The sequence below is a fragment of the Peromyscus eremicus genome, chromosome 9, assembly GCF_949786415.1.
Source record: "Peromyscus eremicus chromosome 9, PerEre_H2_v1, whole genome shotgun sequence".
Classification (NCBI taxonomy): Eukaryota; Metazoa; Chordata; class Mammalia; order Rodentia; family Cricetidae; genus Peromyscus; species Peromyscus eremicus.
Window position 1 is genome coordinate 5,650,500 of NC_081425.1, and position 16,605 is coordinate 5,667,104.

At 43.9% G+C, this 16,605-nt stretch overlaps 1 protein-coding gene across 1 annotated transcript in view; it reads right to left on the reverse strand.

Annotated features, from left to right (window-relative positions):
• Positions 1-14,938, reverse strand: part of Hs6st3 (heparan sulfate 6-O-sulfotransferase 3) — a 714,213-nt gene extending 699,275 nt beyond the window's left edge. Inside the window, exon 1 of the mRNA XM_059273200.1 lies at positions 14,235-14,938. Within this exon, the coding sequence (XP_059129183.1) occupies positions 14,235-14,938 (704 nt within the window). The remainder of the gene's footprint in view (positions 1-14,234) is intronic.
• Between the last annotated feature and the right edge of the window lie 1,667 nt (positions 14,939-16,605).

Here is a 16,605-nt window from a genome sequence, read left to right on the forward strand (position 1 = left end):
CCAGAAAATTCTATACCTCACCTAAGACAAGCAACCCCTAGCCAAGCCAAGACTCTTCTATTAATAGATCTTTACCAAGATGGGGAATAGATCCTAGAAGATTTTTTTTTCTGTTCTAAAATTACTTCTTGCTTTGTTTGTCATTAGCTTTATCTGTTCAGAACAGCACAGCAGATCATCACCTCCTAAACCAACTCAAGTGAAGAAGTATGGTCTGAGTCCCCTTCAAGACACATTAACCTATAGCTATAGTTTATCCCTGTCATATAAAGGCACAAACACAGAATTAAAAGTATCAATTTAATGGGGACTGGAGAGATGGCTCAGCAGGTAGGAGTGTTTGTTGCTCTTACAGAGAACACAAGTTTAGTTCCCAGCACCCATGCTAAGCAGCTCACAACCACCTGTAAATATAACTCTAGGGATCTGACAATTTATTCTGGCTCCTGAAGGCACCTACATTCACTGTGGGGCGTTTACCCACCAACCCCACAGTTCCCCAGAGTTTTCTTGAGTGCGAGCAGCAGGAAATATTAAGATAGAAGGATTTACTGCGGAGAATATCGCAGAGATAAACAGATAGAAAATAAAGGATAATCTCGAGAGGGCCTGGAACCTATTCCAACCGGCCCGACTGTCTCTGCCCCAGGGTTTTTATAGAGACACCAAGGGGTGGAGCAAAAGACCTCCTCCTCCAGCACAGCCAAGTGCAGACCATTTCAGACACCTGCACTCAGGCCCGTGGTCCTAATCATCCTCTATGCGGACCTGCTGGGTAAAGCCACGAGGAACCCGAGAACGGGCTCCCACAATTCACCACACTTGTGCATGAATGTGCGCGCGCGCGCGCACACACACACACACACACACACACACACACACACAAATAAATCTTAAAAAGCCAATTTTAGGATCATTTCCTCAAAAATGTGAGACAATGGAGAAAGGCAAAAACATTTTTTAACCTAATCTGTACCAAATCTCGGGGGGGGGGGGGGGAGGTTCCTGGGGTCTAAATGAAAGCATGCATTTAATCAGTCTTTTATGTCCTGTTATTTCCTGCTTTAAAGGGAGCTGCCCGTTCCTTTAACAAGTTAGAGAGCTGAATGCGTACTTTCACACTCTCAACTTTATCTTTGTCATTCCTGGTTTTTGAAACTCTATAAAAGCTGAATAATATATTCATTGCATTTCCAAAATCCAACTTCTCTTCCCTTTCTACTTTATATTAAGACTTCCCACCATACATGTAGATTTAAATTGTATGCTACATTATACCTTACAAAGTGCTTCTACATCCATTTTCTTAACCCACCACAACTCTGAAACTGGGAAGGAAGCACACAGTCTTACCCAAATGGCCTAATAATTTGCTAAATAAAATTACCCTTGCTTATTTTTTTTCTTCCATTAATTCAGGCACCGTTTATTTGACGGCTAAATGTGCCAGGCACTGTTCTAGGCCCACAAGGAAACAAAACAAAATCATTATCCTTGAGAGACTCTGACAGAAAGGGGTTAATACACAGAAGTAAGGAAGAATTGGGGAAGCCCAAGTTGAAACCCTGGTTGTCGAACTTCAAACTTGGAGCTCTTTGCAAGATACCATCCTTTCTCACTAATCTAAATTACGTAGTGTGAAAGTACCACTGAAGAGTTTGGTTTCTGCAAAATAATTCTCTTTGAGTTCCAAAGGGTCTCAGACTGTTCTAACTCTCTGAAGTGATCCCGCTGGTAACTCGAAATGTGACTCAATAATTATGTCCAGAACAATACTTTAGATAATCAGAGAGGAGTCCCATTCAACTCACACACACACACACACACACACATATACACTCACATACATATTATATACACATACACACACACACACACACTACACACTCACATACACAAACATGCACACACATATACACTCACATACATATTATATACACATACACACACACACACTACACACTCACACAAACATGCACACACATATACACTCACATACATATTATATACACATACACACACACACACACAGAGAGGGAGGGAGGGAGGGAGGGAGGGAGGGAGGGAGGGAGGGGAGGGGAGGACAATCTCAGTGTAGAATAGTGAACAGCAGAAGTTGGGAATTGGGAGAAGTTGGTCAGTGCATACTGTATGCACAAACCGAAATACCATGCTGAACTCCATTAATACGTAAAACTGCTAAATTGAAGAATGAACAAAAGATGGGAGGAAGGAAGGGGGGACTAGGAAAGGGAGGGAAGAGGGAAGAGGGAGATGAGGAGGGCGAGAGCTAGTGGCACAGCTTGGTAGTGGAGCACTGTGCCCAGCGTGTGGAAGGCCGTGGACTCTATCCCCACCCCCCACCCCCAAAAAAGAAAGACATTCAGACACCGAGCACAACAGACCTAGAGAATTGCTAAGTACTAATTAATAACTTGCACAAGTATACACCTTTAATATTAACAGTCGTCTGGCCCATACACATTTCCTACTGGGAGGCGCCTCACGCATTCTGCTCAGCCTGTTTCCATCTCAGGCCACTCACTGGTAAGCTCAATAGTTCCATGTATCATTAGTAATTCATGACTTGCTTGGAAAGTGCAGGGACAGCACTACCACAGACCTAACACAGTGAATATCTCAGTAGAAAGAAATTAACAAATGAATTGTTACAGATCAATAGGTGTTGAAGAGAAAATTACAATGATAGTAAAGCTTAAATAATTTATACACAATATTGATTTTTTCATTATATTAATTATTCTTTATAGCACACATAAGGAACTTGGAGAATAAAACCTTCAAAGCAAAGAGATTTATCTGCAGTGATGTTTTAGGCTTCAGCCTAAATGTAAAAGGCAAACAATGTACCTTAATAGTCACAAATATTTTAGGTTAATAAATAAACTCAATACTTCCAATGCACCTAAATTTCTCCATGTTGCTAAAAGTTTTCCTATACAAATGTTTTTTATATACACCATTAGAAATAGCCAAAGAAGTCTTGATAAAAAAAAAAAATGTTAGAAATAAGCAGGGCGGTGGTGGCACACACCTTTAATCCCAGCACTCTGGAGGCAGAGGCAGGCAGTGAGTTCCAGGCCAGCCTGGGCTACAGAGCGAGTTCCAGGACAGGCTCCAAAGCTACACAGAGGAACCCTGTCTCAAAAACCACCCCCCAAAAAAATTATTAGAAATAGAGGCAGACATGGACATTCCCGTCATCTCAGCACTGGAGCCAGAGGCAGGAGGACAGTGAGCTGAAGGCCAGCCTGGGCTACACAGTGAGATCAAGGCCACCCGAGGCCATATAGGGAGACTTTGTCTCAAGCAAACATATAAAAAAAATTAGAAATGGGATAACCATTAATCCACCTCTTTTATTGTGTGTGGACAGTTTAATTAGAAACTATGTGAGGAAGAAATAGTTCTCGACACCTTGCTCAGATTTTTTTAATTTATTTATTTATTATTCATTTATTTATTTATTTTACATCCCAGCTGCAGTTTCCCCTCCCTCCTCTCATCCCAGTTCCTACCCCTACCCCCCTTTGTTCCCACCCCCAATCCACTCCCCTCTGATTCTATTCAGGAAAGGGCAGGCCTCCCCTGGATATCAACAAACCATGTCATATCAAGTTGCAGTAAGACTAAGCACCTCCCCATGTATTAAGACTGGACAAGGCGACTCAGTATGAGGTCCCAAAAGCCATAAAAGAGTCAGAGACAGCTCTGATCCCATTGTTAGGAGTGTCACAAGAAGATCAAGCTACACAACTGTGATACATATGCAGAGTACCTAGGTCAGTCCCATGCAGGCTCCCTGGTTGTCAGTTCAGTCTCTGTGAGCTCCCATGAGCCCAGATTAGTTGATTCTGTGAGTTTTCTTGTGATGTTCTTGACCCCTTTGGCCCCTACAGTCCTTCCTCACCCTCTTCCATAGGATTCCCCAGGCTCTGCCTAATGTTTGGCTGTGGGTCTGCATCTGTTTCTATCAGTTGCTGGATGACACCCTCTGAGGACAATTGAGGACTAGGCATTAATCTGGTCACAGGAGATGGCCAGTTCAGGCTATGTATCTCCTATTACTAAGATTCTTAGCTGGGGTCATCCTTATAGATTCCTGGGACATTCCCTTGTGCCAGGCTTTTACCTGACCCCAAAATGCGCCCCCCTTTCCAGTAATCTCTTTCAGTACTCTCCCCTTTCCCTCCCCCAACCTGCTCAGATTTTAAGTAGCTGGACTTAAATCCAGTTCAACAAGATACTTAGAACTGATAGTTTGTATAGGCAGCACAAGTCACTTCCCAAGGCAATTTTATCGTGATAAGAAACTTCATACAATAACAAAGGCCTGAACACGGTATCACACCAGGTTGCTCAGACTCTAGCTGTATCATAAAGCAGTGAACTAGAGAGAACACAAGGGGATGGTGTATAGAGAGAAGCAATGGATCTGCTCTCCATGGATGACCCAAAACCCCTTCCTATGGGTAAGAGAATAACGCAACTCCCATGGATCCCAGTGAGAGTATATGCATGGATATTTAATTGGATATTAGTTTTGATACCTATAAATAACAGTTTACTTATAGCATTTGACTCTCAAAAGTAAAGTAATAATTATATGCTTCTTTGGTTCTTGTGCCTATTAATTTTATTTAAAAATCTTCCAGTGTTTAATATTAGGATAATTTTATTTTTCAATTAGCATACAAAGTAACAACAGGTTTCCTTATAGCATTTTCTTACTTAGCTTTAGTTGATCACACACACACACACACACACACACACACACACACACACACACACACCATCATATGCCCAGTCCCTGTCCACATAGTACCCTCCCACCCTGGTATTCCCCTTTCTACTTTCATATCACATGATGACCCTCCTCAGCCCTCTTCCTTCAAGCATCTTTTGTGCCATCTCATGGGCCACTGCCAAGTGTTTTGGCCTTTACCCACAGCTACTCTCACATAAATAAAACAAATTTTACACTATTCTGCATAGAAAGATTCGGGCGTGTATACTTTAAAGAACACCATGCCTTCTGCATATACATACAGCTATATTTCAAAAGTGTTTCAAAATTAAAAGTAAATATATTTAGATACTTTCAAATGACACTATTTCTATTTCTCTCTCTTCTCCTCTTCCTCTTCTTATTCTTCTCCCCCTTCCCCTTCTCACCCTCTCTCTCTCATGTTTCATAAAACTATTGTTCATAAATGTTATTCTGGAGAGACTCTTAATGCTTGTGAAACAGTCTAAGCAACAGCGAGCATTCAGTCTCATAAATACGATTTTGCAGACTACAGCCACTTTGGCACACTGCTTGTCACACTTTAACTAATATTGCTCTATAACTCCAAATATATAAAATGCTGCACGTAGATATAATATAAAATATGTGTTGTCTACTGTGCATCCTAACACGGATCTAACAGCCCAAATCTGTCACTATTAACCAGCTGGTTCAGGTGCATTCTGGTGACAAATATCCAAAATAGCATGACTTTTTTTATTCGGCAAATGTCCCTGTCGTTACTTTCCTTTTGTAAAGGATCCATCTCTTCCTTCATCATTCTTTAAGTTGATACTGTGTTCTGTGCAGAAGAGATGCATGCAACACAGTTATCTGTTCTTCACCTCATTTGTTGACAAGAACTGGGACATCCATAAAATGGTGAAGAAACTCAAATTATTTGAAGACACTGTGTAAATCACTCTCCAGATTCAGCAGTTCCATACCTACAACTCTGGGTTTGCTTCCATCCTTCTCTGCCTCACTGGAGTCCATGAAATAGATCAACTAACTAGTTCCCATACCTTTTAGCTTCCAGGCACAGTCACTCAGTAGAAGACAATGAGGAAAGATGTACAGGTAGGAGGAGAAAGTGGTCAGGGTATATCCTCCAAACTTTTTCTTTCTCTCTGCCTCAGTCAGGTCCATAGTTGCAGCAGAAGGAGATTTCTATAAACAGCTCTTATCCCACATACCTCTTCTTGGGTTTCTCCTACTGAGGCAGGATCTCCTGTTAGCCACCAGCATACAATAAATATAATAACACCAGTCTTCCCTATTGCTACTTCATATCCAGTTGGACTAACAATATCCCTTTGTTATTAATTAAAGGGTACCTGGAGGTCCAGTGTCCATTCTTTTATCCCAGTCTGGACCTCTATGACATATATGGCTTTAAAATCTCAATTGGTGCCAGGACCCGTACTAATAAAGCCAGGGATGCTGTAAGACTGTAACATGCTACAAAAGAGAAGGTATTTATTAGTAAGTACATAGCAGCAACATTTAAATATAGTCATATCCAAAACAGATAGCCTGTTGGATAGCTGATAGCATCTTGTAAGCACACAAAGAAGAGAGAGCAGGACAAAGTTTTATTTTCTCCATTCAATGTCACCTCCTTCTGGCTTAGTTCTCTTTGAGTTCATTCATCTTGATCACTTTGGTCTTTCTCCTCCTTTGTCAAAATTTACAGTCCATACCATCACCCTGTTCTCCCCTCCTTCTCATATGGCCTCGTTCTTTACTGAAATACAGGTGTCTTCTCCTCAGACTGCCATCGCACACTAAGTTCTAACTGTTTAAACCTGTGTTTGCTCATCTTTCTATGTCTGCTTTCGCTTTATACATAAACCATAAAAATCTACAGGTTTCTAATTGTGGTCCATCAAACAGGTTTGTAATTACATACCCAGAATCTTGAATTCTTTGGAAGAATATTCTGTAAATCTAATGAATAAATACCAAGGAAGTCAAGGTGATTGACATTCATGACATCTTGTGTTTATAGAGAAATTAGAATGCACAGCCCAACATAAATCCATGGTGTTAGATGAAGGGTTCTTAAAACAAATGACAGTACTTACCAATAAAAGCATGGTTAGATATTAATAATAGCAATGAACTAAAAATATTTATGTGACCACAGGCAACTAATTCAATTTCACTGCAGGACTTTTTCATGTATGAATTTAATTGTGTATGTTTAAACATTTTATTGCTGTTTCATTAATTTCCCATTAGAAAAAAAACAGTATGCTTGGGGGAAAATACTTCACTTTTCCATTTAACTAAGTACCCACTGAGTGTCCCTAGTACTCTATGAATCAACATTTACTTTTTCTCTTTTACAGCCATTTCTTTTGTATTACAACTTATCAGTTAACGTCTATTCTATTTAGATAAAGATTCCAGATTCCCAAAGGATAACATAGCTTTCATTTTATCTTTATACAATACAAGATGTATGTATATGATAAGTCCCAAGAAAATATAATGGCTAACCATATATACGACTTCCTAAATCTTTTCTAAGGGCACAACATAGGTTATTGATGCTTAGATAACAATCTTACCACTCCCCATTTTCCAAAAAAGCAATGGACATGTAGAGCAGGTGACTGATAACCCAAGGTCACATAACAAGAGGCTGAACTATATTAAAATCCCCAGGGTTTGATTTTGGAATTCAACTCTAAAGCTTTAATTATGTTCACAAATCAGAGAACAGCATTGTTTTCAGTTGCTAAGAAGTTTGTCATTGGATTCCTCAAATTTCTCTTGAGAATGCTTCCCTAATTCATTCTCTCTTCCATTGGTCCCCCAACGACACATTCTCCAACCAGACCAACCCAACTCATCTATCTGGTTTGACCAATAGTGATCACATGTCAAAATATACCTAAGATGATGTAAGCCTCTGTCCTCCATCCATCCTCCCAGCTCAACATGATATTTTTTCTAAATTAAAAATGTATAATGAAATAACCTTTCCAAAATTCAGTCTATCTGTGTGTTCCCAAATAAACAGCTGATGTCCATCTTTTTGTAAGAAGAGAATCTATACACAGCACAATAAACCTTCTTCCTTATTTTTCCTTTTCTCTGGGATAATCAAATGGAGTACCTTGCTAGTTGTGGATCTCAACTGCTAACAAGTTGAATTTATACCCAAAATAACAGCCATGAAGCAAAGTGTCCAATCATTCTCTAAAGGACCACAATCTTGTCAATTACACCATAATTTTTAAAGGCAATCTAAAAGCAGGCATTTACTGAGCATCTTCCATGGGCTAATCTCTGTGCGGAGCACTTCATGTGTGTTTTACAGAGCAACAGTATATGCCACAGGAAGATTAAAAACAAATAACACTCTCTAAGCTAACAACATTTGAGTACATTTCCTAACATATCGTTAAATGCTCAGCTATAACTGATATAAAATACCATTAGCCAATTAAAATCAACAGAGAATTTATCCATGATATTCAACATCTAGAAAATTTAAACACATGGTAATTGATTATTACAAAATACATAAATGAGAGTTCCCTATTCAATTAATTTCATAATAGCCCTACCCAATAATGTATTTTGTAACTTTTAAAGTCACATTAGGATTTGACAGTATCAAACTGTTAATCCATTATCAAGCATAAATAATTTTCAAATGCCCTAAGATTCTGATTATCTTTAGTCAACGGGAGATGATAATAATTAGCTTCAAGGAATCATAGAAGAGTCTGAGACTAAGCAAAACCACATCATTGGCTAAATTTACCTTGCTTCTAATTATCACTCAAACATTTCTGTTTCTCTAAAGTTGAGCCTATCAAAAACTCCCACAGTAACCAGCAAGAGAAGGCAGTGGAATATATCATCTGTTATGATTAACTACTTACTGGCAGTTATATCCTCACCACTCAGAAAACCAAAGGTGTTTAACTTCTTCCTGACTCACAGAAATATTAGTGATTTGAGGCAGAAGAGATCCTTTAAGGGACCTCCTTGCCATGAACAAGCAAGTGGCCACAGTGTGTCGACAGAACAAAACCTTATCTCTTTAGTTTTACACCACACACAAACCTTGTGGGAAAAAATTAACCTTCTTGGCAGCTCAGCACTTTTAATTACAAGAGACGGCAAACAGAGCATGCTTTCTACAGCAGTGCAGGCTACAGTAGCCCAAAATCTCTGAGTCGGAGCTGTGCGGAAGACATATATTACAGCGTGCTGTCTATAGGCAAAGCAGATGAGGTTTCAAAGCAGTTCTGTTTGTTTGTTTGTTTGTTTGTTTGCTGTAGGGTGAGTTGTGTTGTGTCTTCTTGTCTTATCTTTTAGTATCTGTTAAGAAAACAATGTCATTAAAGGTCCCACTGCTTTGGGCTCTGAATGTGCAGGCAATCTCTTCTCTCAGGCTGTGCTGTACTGAAGTCTCCTGGCAGAAATATTTCCGAATGCTAGACAGCTGATTCATTTATGATCTTGGCTCTTCTTTTCCAGTCACGTGGTAGGAAGGAAGAAGACTCCCTCAGTTCAGATGAGCTTTGAACTAAGGACTCTTAAGGAAAGGGCGGCCCAGGCTGTCTTTTCCCAGGAAGGAATTTCATCTTCAGCAGTAGTTAACCAGACTACTAGAGTTCCCACTGCTGGGGACCACCCCACTTCACAGAAGAGTTCATGCTGACTGAAGACAGCTACAAAGTTTATGAAGCTCTTTCTCAAGTTGAAACCCCACCAAGTCTCATCCTGGGTCTACATTCTGGGTTGATACAAAACAAGTCTCCTTTACCTTCCATACCTCCTTCTTTTGAGTACTGAAGCCAAAATTGATGTTTCTCCTTACTTTTTCCATGTTCACAGTAAACATTACCTATGCCTTCAATGACTGTGAATGTCTTTCAGATATCAATGAATGCTTATCAATCAGATGTCAATCAAGACGAATTATCATTTGCTTAAAAGCATTCTTTCAGTAGAATGCAAAGATGGCTGAAGGTCCATTTCTCTCGTTTATTAGCAACTGTACTTGACACTATTGAAGATCCTGTGGGCCACCCAGACACTGCATCTATACTAGCACCTTTTTCTCTGATCACACACACACACACACACACACACACACACACACACAGACACACACCATGCATGCATGCGCACGTGTGTGTTATGAAAATGGTTTGGTGATACAAAGTGAGTCAAAGAACTTCATCATCCTGACCACAGTGATTGGCTGAAAAAGTCACAAGGTCCAAGCTGAAATTAACCTGAGTTAATTTCTCCGAGATTGAAAATTGAAGCTCAGTGAAGGCCTGCTTCTCTGTCTCCCTGTGAAGTATTTAGGCATAAAAGTCATTTACCTACCTCATGTGTTGAGGTCCTTTTCCAGAACATGCACAGGAATGTGGGGAGAAGGATCCCATGTTTCTAGTCATTGCTAAAACCACTGCCACATTTTTCCGTTCTGTTGTATACTTACGTAAGTCAGTAATCCCCCCACATATACTTGAACTAGGTTTATATCACTTGCAGCACAGAGTCCTATCTAGGTACCAAATCCATAGGAAATCAGCCATCCTAATAGGAGCAATGGAACATGAGTCACAACAGAAAACATACTCTCATCATCCTACTGAAGGATAGATATGGAACAGCATCTTTTTGCAGTGTGTAAGAGAAGATGGTACCCACTTCCCAAGGTTAAAGCTACCTTTCCTGACAGGTAGGCTCACACAAGATCAGCACTGCTCAAAACCGCATTCCCATTACTATCAGAGCACCTGACATATTAGAAGAGGTAATTAAGACACTCCTCTCCATGATATACAGACAAAGACGTCACAGTAGTCAGAGCACTGAACAGAGCGACAAAATGAATTCCCTAAGGGAAATTCAATAACTTCATCTCACCTTTTTAGTGTTAGAATGCTCATCAAAATTGGGATTCATTTTCTCTTCAGTGGTTTTTTATCTTTTTTATTTTGCTATAAAATGCTATGATTCCATCCATACTCTGTATTGGTAAAGAGAATTCTCCTAAAGCTTGGGCTATATAGATAAAGGGGAGGAAACATAAAGTAAAAAGGAGCCCAGGCTGGGGAGATGACTCAGTGAGTAAAGCTTTTGCCACATAAGCATGAGGACCTGAGTTCAGATCCCCAGAACCTGTACAAAGCCAGACACCATGGCTGTAATCCCAGCATTCCTGTGATGAGGTGGAAGGCAGAGACAAGAGCATCTTCAAAAGCTCACAGACCATTCAGCCTGGTATAAGCATCTGCTATCAAGAGACAGGCCTCAAGCAAGGTGGAAGGCAGGAGCAGACACATGAGGCTGACCTCTGACCTCCACACGTACTCCATAGCATGCATATGCCCAATATGCCCAGCCCCCCAACAACTAGCTGCCCCCCACTCTCTCTCACACACACATACACACACACAAGATTTTTTAAAGAATAATATACACAAGACAGTGAGACTAGACTACCTACTGAGAAATGATGAGAGGAAAAACATCACGCAAAGGAAGAAATCCTTGGAAAATGACTTTTTTAAGTGATGCAGGTGAGCCATCTTCCTGTTGGCTTCCAATCCCATCTCAATCACTATCTGTAGTCAGAATTCACCTTTGTGATATCCTGCGGTCTTTCCCCTTCCTGAGCCTATGAAATCCATATGATACTTCCTTCAATCCCCCATGTTCTCTCAGAGTTGGCTTCCTCTCTTCTGTCTCTATCCTGGATGTTCCTCCCTCCTCTCTCACTACCCAATACCATACGTACAGGTATTAAATATTAAGAATTATATACCAGCATAGTGTACTATGTATACATACTATGCTAAGTATGTTCCATCGATTAGCTCACTTAGTTTTCAAAACACACCTATCTGGGACATCCTAATTATTATTTACATTACAAAGGGGAGAAAATTGAGACCGAGGCTCTGAAAGAGTATAACTCACTCCTAGCACACACAATGTGCAAGATCCACGTTCTCCTGGCTCCAGAGTCTTGCATTTACCTATTAAGTGATCCAGAAGGGCATTGATCCTTAGGAGAAATGGGGGGGAGCTGCCAAGAGGGGTCCAGAAACAGAGAGCCTAGGGAAATGAAGCCAACAGGAGCTCCTTCTCAATTTTGCTTAGAGGCAGCCCTATTTGAAGTAGAACCTTGTTCCCATTATGTAGCAATAGATTATCTGCCATTTTGCATTGTGGAAATGTACCCTCCATTATCCAGGCTAATCTTGTTGACTGTAGAATGCTGTACACAGACATTATAATGACAGACAACTAATTCAATCTTCTCTGCTAGCACGATGCTACTGTTAACGTCTCTTCAATTCCTTCCCTATAGCTTTTGACGCAGGGCTCTTCACATACATCACAGCTATTCCTTCTTACAGTATCTATGAGAAAAAGTGATTGAGACTCACTGGGGGAAAGGAGAAAGAGTGGGAAGAAATAAGACGGTCCCACAGTGCAACACAAAACACTATTAAAAAAATAAAGAAAAACAAATTGATACAAGATGACTGATTATCTGGTAACTTATGGCGCAAAAAGAAATGAATGTTTATGATCCATTGCTAAACTGAGAACATTATTTGCTTTTGATAGAAACCATATGTTTAAACAGTCAAGGTGGAATTTTCCTGCCAGGAACGCAGAGACAGTGTGCATCTCCTATAGAAGGGAGGCCTCACAGCCTGTGGCCTGTACGGGCCTTTAACCGCAGGACCATCTCATTGCTTAGCCAAAACCCAGCTACGTCATTTGTCTCATCTTCCTCTAATTCCTGTAAATCTTCATGTATCTATCCACTAAGACATTGTTTTGTTTTTTACACTCACTGAAAGTCATCAACGGAGTTGACATAATAATGAAAAGACTCGGTTTTACTAGAATGGAAGCAATGAAATGAATGGGCTCACAGACTCTTTGGTCTCAACCAGGAATGTGTACTAACTAAATTAAAAGGGCGCACCATGGGATGATGTGTAGCCAGGACAATCGCATTGAAGCAATAGTGCTGTGTGGCAGGAAGATGGAATGTAACAATTTAAAAGTATTAAAGCTAAAATACAATGGCAGGCTCTAAAATAATGTACTATTAAAATATTTACAGATGCGAAGTCCTTCAAACAAACTATGGGGGAAGGGCTACCAATTTTTTAGTCTGACCAACTTCTATCAAACAGAAAGGGGTTCGAGGAGAGAAAGTATTTAATAAACTGCCAGAGTAAAAGAAAAAAAAATCCCATGATGAAAGTCCACACATTCTCAGAGAAATGAAGTAGAATTAGATGCTTCTGTAGTGGCAAATTTCAAAATCTGGGTAGCTTCCAGTAAATGAAGCTTTTCCATAATGTCAAAAGCAAAATCTGATATCAACATATTGAGCTGAGTGTTTCAATTCCTATTTCCTTACACCAAATTGTTTGAAACCTTTGAGATAAAAACTTCAATAAACTAGTGTTCTGATCTTTCAATATTTTATTCCCTTGTGCACGTCAGATTAATCTCGCGATGGTCATGGGCAGAAGAGCATGCGACCATATTCTTAAGCCAGCGCATTCCTCCAAGGATGGAAGCAGCTGCATCGGCAGCTGAGATTCCAAACTTTCTCAGTCCCCAGATGCATTACTGTTTTAGCGGGCTAGCATTCCCTCTTGACAGTAAAGGATTCCATCTTTGTGTCCACTGGGCACACTCCCAGGCACACAGTAGGCATTTAACAAATAATGGCGAAATAAGCTATGAGGATGGCTTAAGGGGAAGAGTGGAAATCTTGCTGAGAACAGCGTGAGTCCAAATCCTGGCATTGCCCAGCAACAAAGACCATCTCCAGAACTAGGGCTATCACAGGGGAACGCAAATTTCCACGTGTATCTTCAAAGCGGCATCAAAAGGATTGTTTTCTGATCTGGCAAGCAGCCACCAAGAGCCACTTAGGAGAGGATTACACTTCAGCCTCCCCATTCCTGAAAAACTCACGCTTTGTGTCTGCACTCGCAGCTCCCCTACGCTTTGGGTTTCCACCATATAATTGAAGTTCAAGATTTGACCTCGCTGGTCCAACCCAGACCCTGGACACCCTGGCTAGTCCATAGCTGTTGTGGAGTGCCCGCACCGTATCACCGAGTGCTAGGCACCGGGCAGAATGCACACCAGGATGGCTGTAGACACATCTGAAGGTGACAGAGGGTGGAAAGAAGCAATGGAGCATGGGAGAGGGACCAGCTCAAGACCCCTGCGGTATCCAGAGGTCCTTACCCCTCACCCAGACTCTCCGTCCCACTCGCTGCATCCTGCTGCCAAAGAGTAAAGAGAGCAAACAGCAAAAGGACCGGCGGGGTCGGGACTTGTGGGGGTGGGGGCTCAGGAAACAGACAGAAGCCTCATGGGACAGGGACGGTACCTGGTGTGGCTGTGGTTGCGGGGACAATCCTTCTTCTCCATGATGGCCGGCACGCAGTTGGTGAGCTCGGTCCAGTCGGCATGCAGCCCGCAGCTCCAGCCGGTGGAGAAGCGAGAGAAGAGCCAGGTCTCCTTCTTGCCCGGCCGGTGGCAGGTGCACTTTTTCTGGCCGGCTTTGCAGCTACAGGGCTGCTCCAGGCGAATGTTCTTCACCAGGTGCCGGCCGAACGTGGTGCCCCCCGTCTTCTGGATGTGCAGGAACACTATCACGTCGCGCCCTTTGATGTTGAAGTCCACGAAGCGGGTCAGGTCCTTCAGGGTGAAGTTGAAGCGCGGCACGAACCGGGGCAGGGAGCCGTTTTCGGGCGCCTCGGGATCCGGCTCCTCCTCCTCTTCCTCTTCTTCCTCCCCCGGGTCCCCCGGATCCTCATCCTCATCCTCCGGAGCCGCGACCCCTTGAGGCCCCTCGGGTGGTCCCCGGGGCGGTGGGGGCAGCTGGGGTCGCCGCTCCCACTCATCTGGGGGCGCCTGTGCCCGTCGGGCGGGACTCGGGGCGGCGGGCGGGCGCGCCTCCCCGACGCGGGGCTGCTCCCCGAAGTTGGTGCAGGAGCTGGTGCAGGAAGGGGACACGTACTGGTACATGATGACCACGAAGAGGAGAGTGAGCACCGGCGTCAGCAGCCACTTGTTGAACCTTTCATCCATGGTCCCGCTCTCAGGCCGGCAGGTGAGGTGGCGGTGGCGGCAGCGGCAGAGGCGCAATCGGGCGCCTGCTCGGAAGTTTCAGGGACTCCGGGGCGCGGCTCGGAGCCCGCCGCTCCTCCATGCCCCTGCCGCCGAGGAGCGCGGCTGGCTGGCTGGCTGCCCCGCCGCACTCCGGGGCTTGCGGATCCGGGGCCTACGAGCGGAGTCGGGAAGACGGGCGCCGGCGGCGGCGTACGGCTCCTCGCGATCCCCGGGGCGCCTGGCTGGAGCCGGCTCCTCTTGCGCCGGGACGCGGCGCTCTCAGGCTACACGGAGCATCCCGCCGCCGGTCGGCAGACGCTCAGGCGCTGGGGCGCGGGGTTCGGGTCCCGGACCTGCCCGGGGCAGCTGCGGCGGCGGCGGCGGGGAGCACAGGGGCTGCATGAAGCTCGCCAAGGCGCGGGCCAAGGGCAAAGGCGCGGCCCGGCCCCGCAGCCCCAGCCCTCGGTGTGCACCGCGCCCCGCACCTTCGCCCGCGGGTCCTCGGGTGCGCGGAGCCCGCCGCAAGTTTGCAAAGCGGCCCCTCGGCGTCGGCGAGCAAGACGCCTCTGCGGAGCCGCCTCCCGGGCGAATCGCACTACTGCTCCGGGTCCGCCCGCCCAGGCGCAGGCAACGCGCACACACTCGCTCACGCGGGCTGGCACCGCCACAACCCGCCAGCCGGTGTGACAGGAGCCCTGCTGCCCGCAGAAAAAAAAAAAAAAAAAAAAAAAAAAAACCTGCCCTAGGTACAGAGCATGCGCCAAAGCCTTCCCCAGCCCCGGAGGAGTTTCCAGGGGAGGAGTCCGCGGCTCAGCGGGGCTCGCGGGAGGCAGCTGGAGGTGGGAATCCTTTCAGCCTGGAGCCGGGGAGATCTGACATAAAGGCTACCAGTGGGGCGAGAACAGGCCCCCCCCGAGGGCGTTGCTGGCGAGGAGCTGATTCCTCTAAATGGCAACATTGGCAGCTTTCTCAGAAGGAGAGTGGCCAGAAACCTGGTTGGTCTTGTTTGCGGGAATAACACCCCTATGGCAGGAAGTCCCACACAGACAGGGGTTTCCTGTCCCTCCTCAGCATGGTAATCACTCCAGACTTCATTTACTGTCTCCCCGAGACATTCAAGCTGATGCTCAAGTTTGTTCCAAGCCTTCCTTAACTATTAACTATTAACGCTAAAACTTTATTCAACCAGCAACCATTAAACGCCTGCTATGTGAAGGGCATTGTGTTTGGCGCATCCTTCATATTTTTCACCACGAGGCCAGTCCAGCATGCAGCCATGCAGGGTATAAATGGAGTTTAAGGGTCACCTCCTAAAATTCGTTCTACTAACACAGAGTGAGCTCTTCAATGTTCACGACTAACCTTTCCCAAGTGAAACATATCACCAACTCTCCTCACCTGTATTTCAGGGCGAAGTCCTTCTCCGTCCACAGATGTTTTTAGAAACTTAATTTTTCAAGGGTGTAAATTTTGAAATTGTCTCAGAATCCAATCTTTGCTTAAATGCAGTTTGTGATTTTCGGGTAATGAATGGATATGCCAACTAGTTCACATCAAACTGGAGTGCCTGGCCCACAATGCCTGGGTCTGCTAGTGCGGTTTTCCAAGAGACGAGGGACAAGGTGTTGAAATTTGGGGCAATTGGT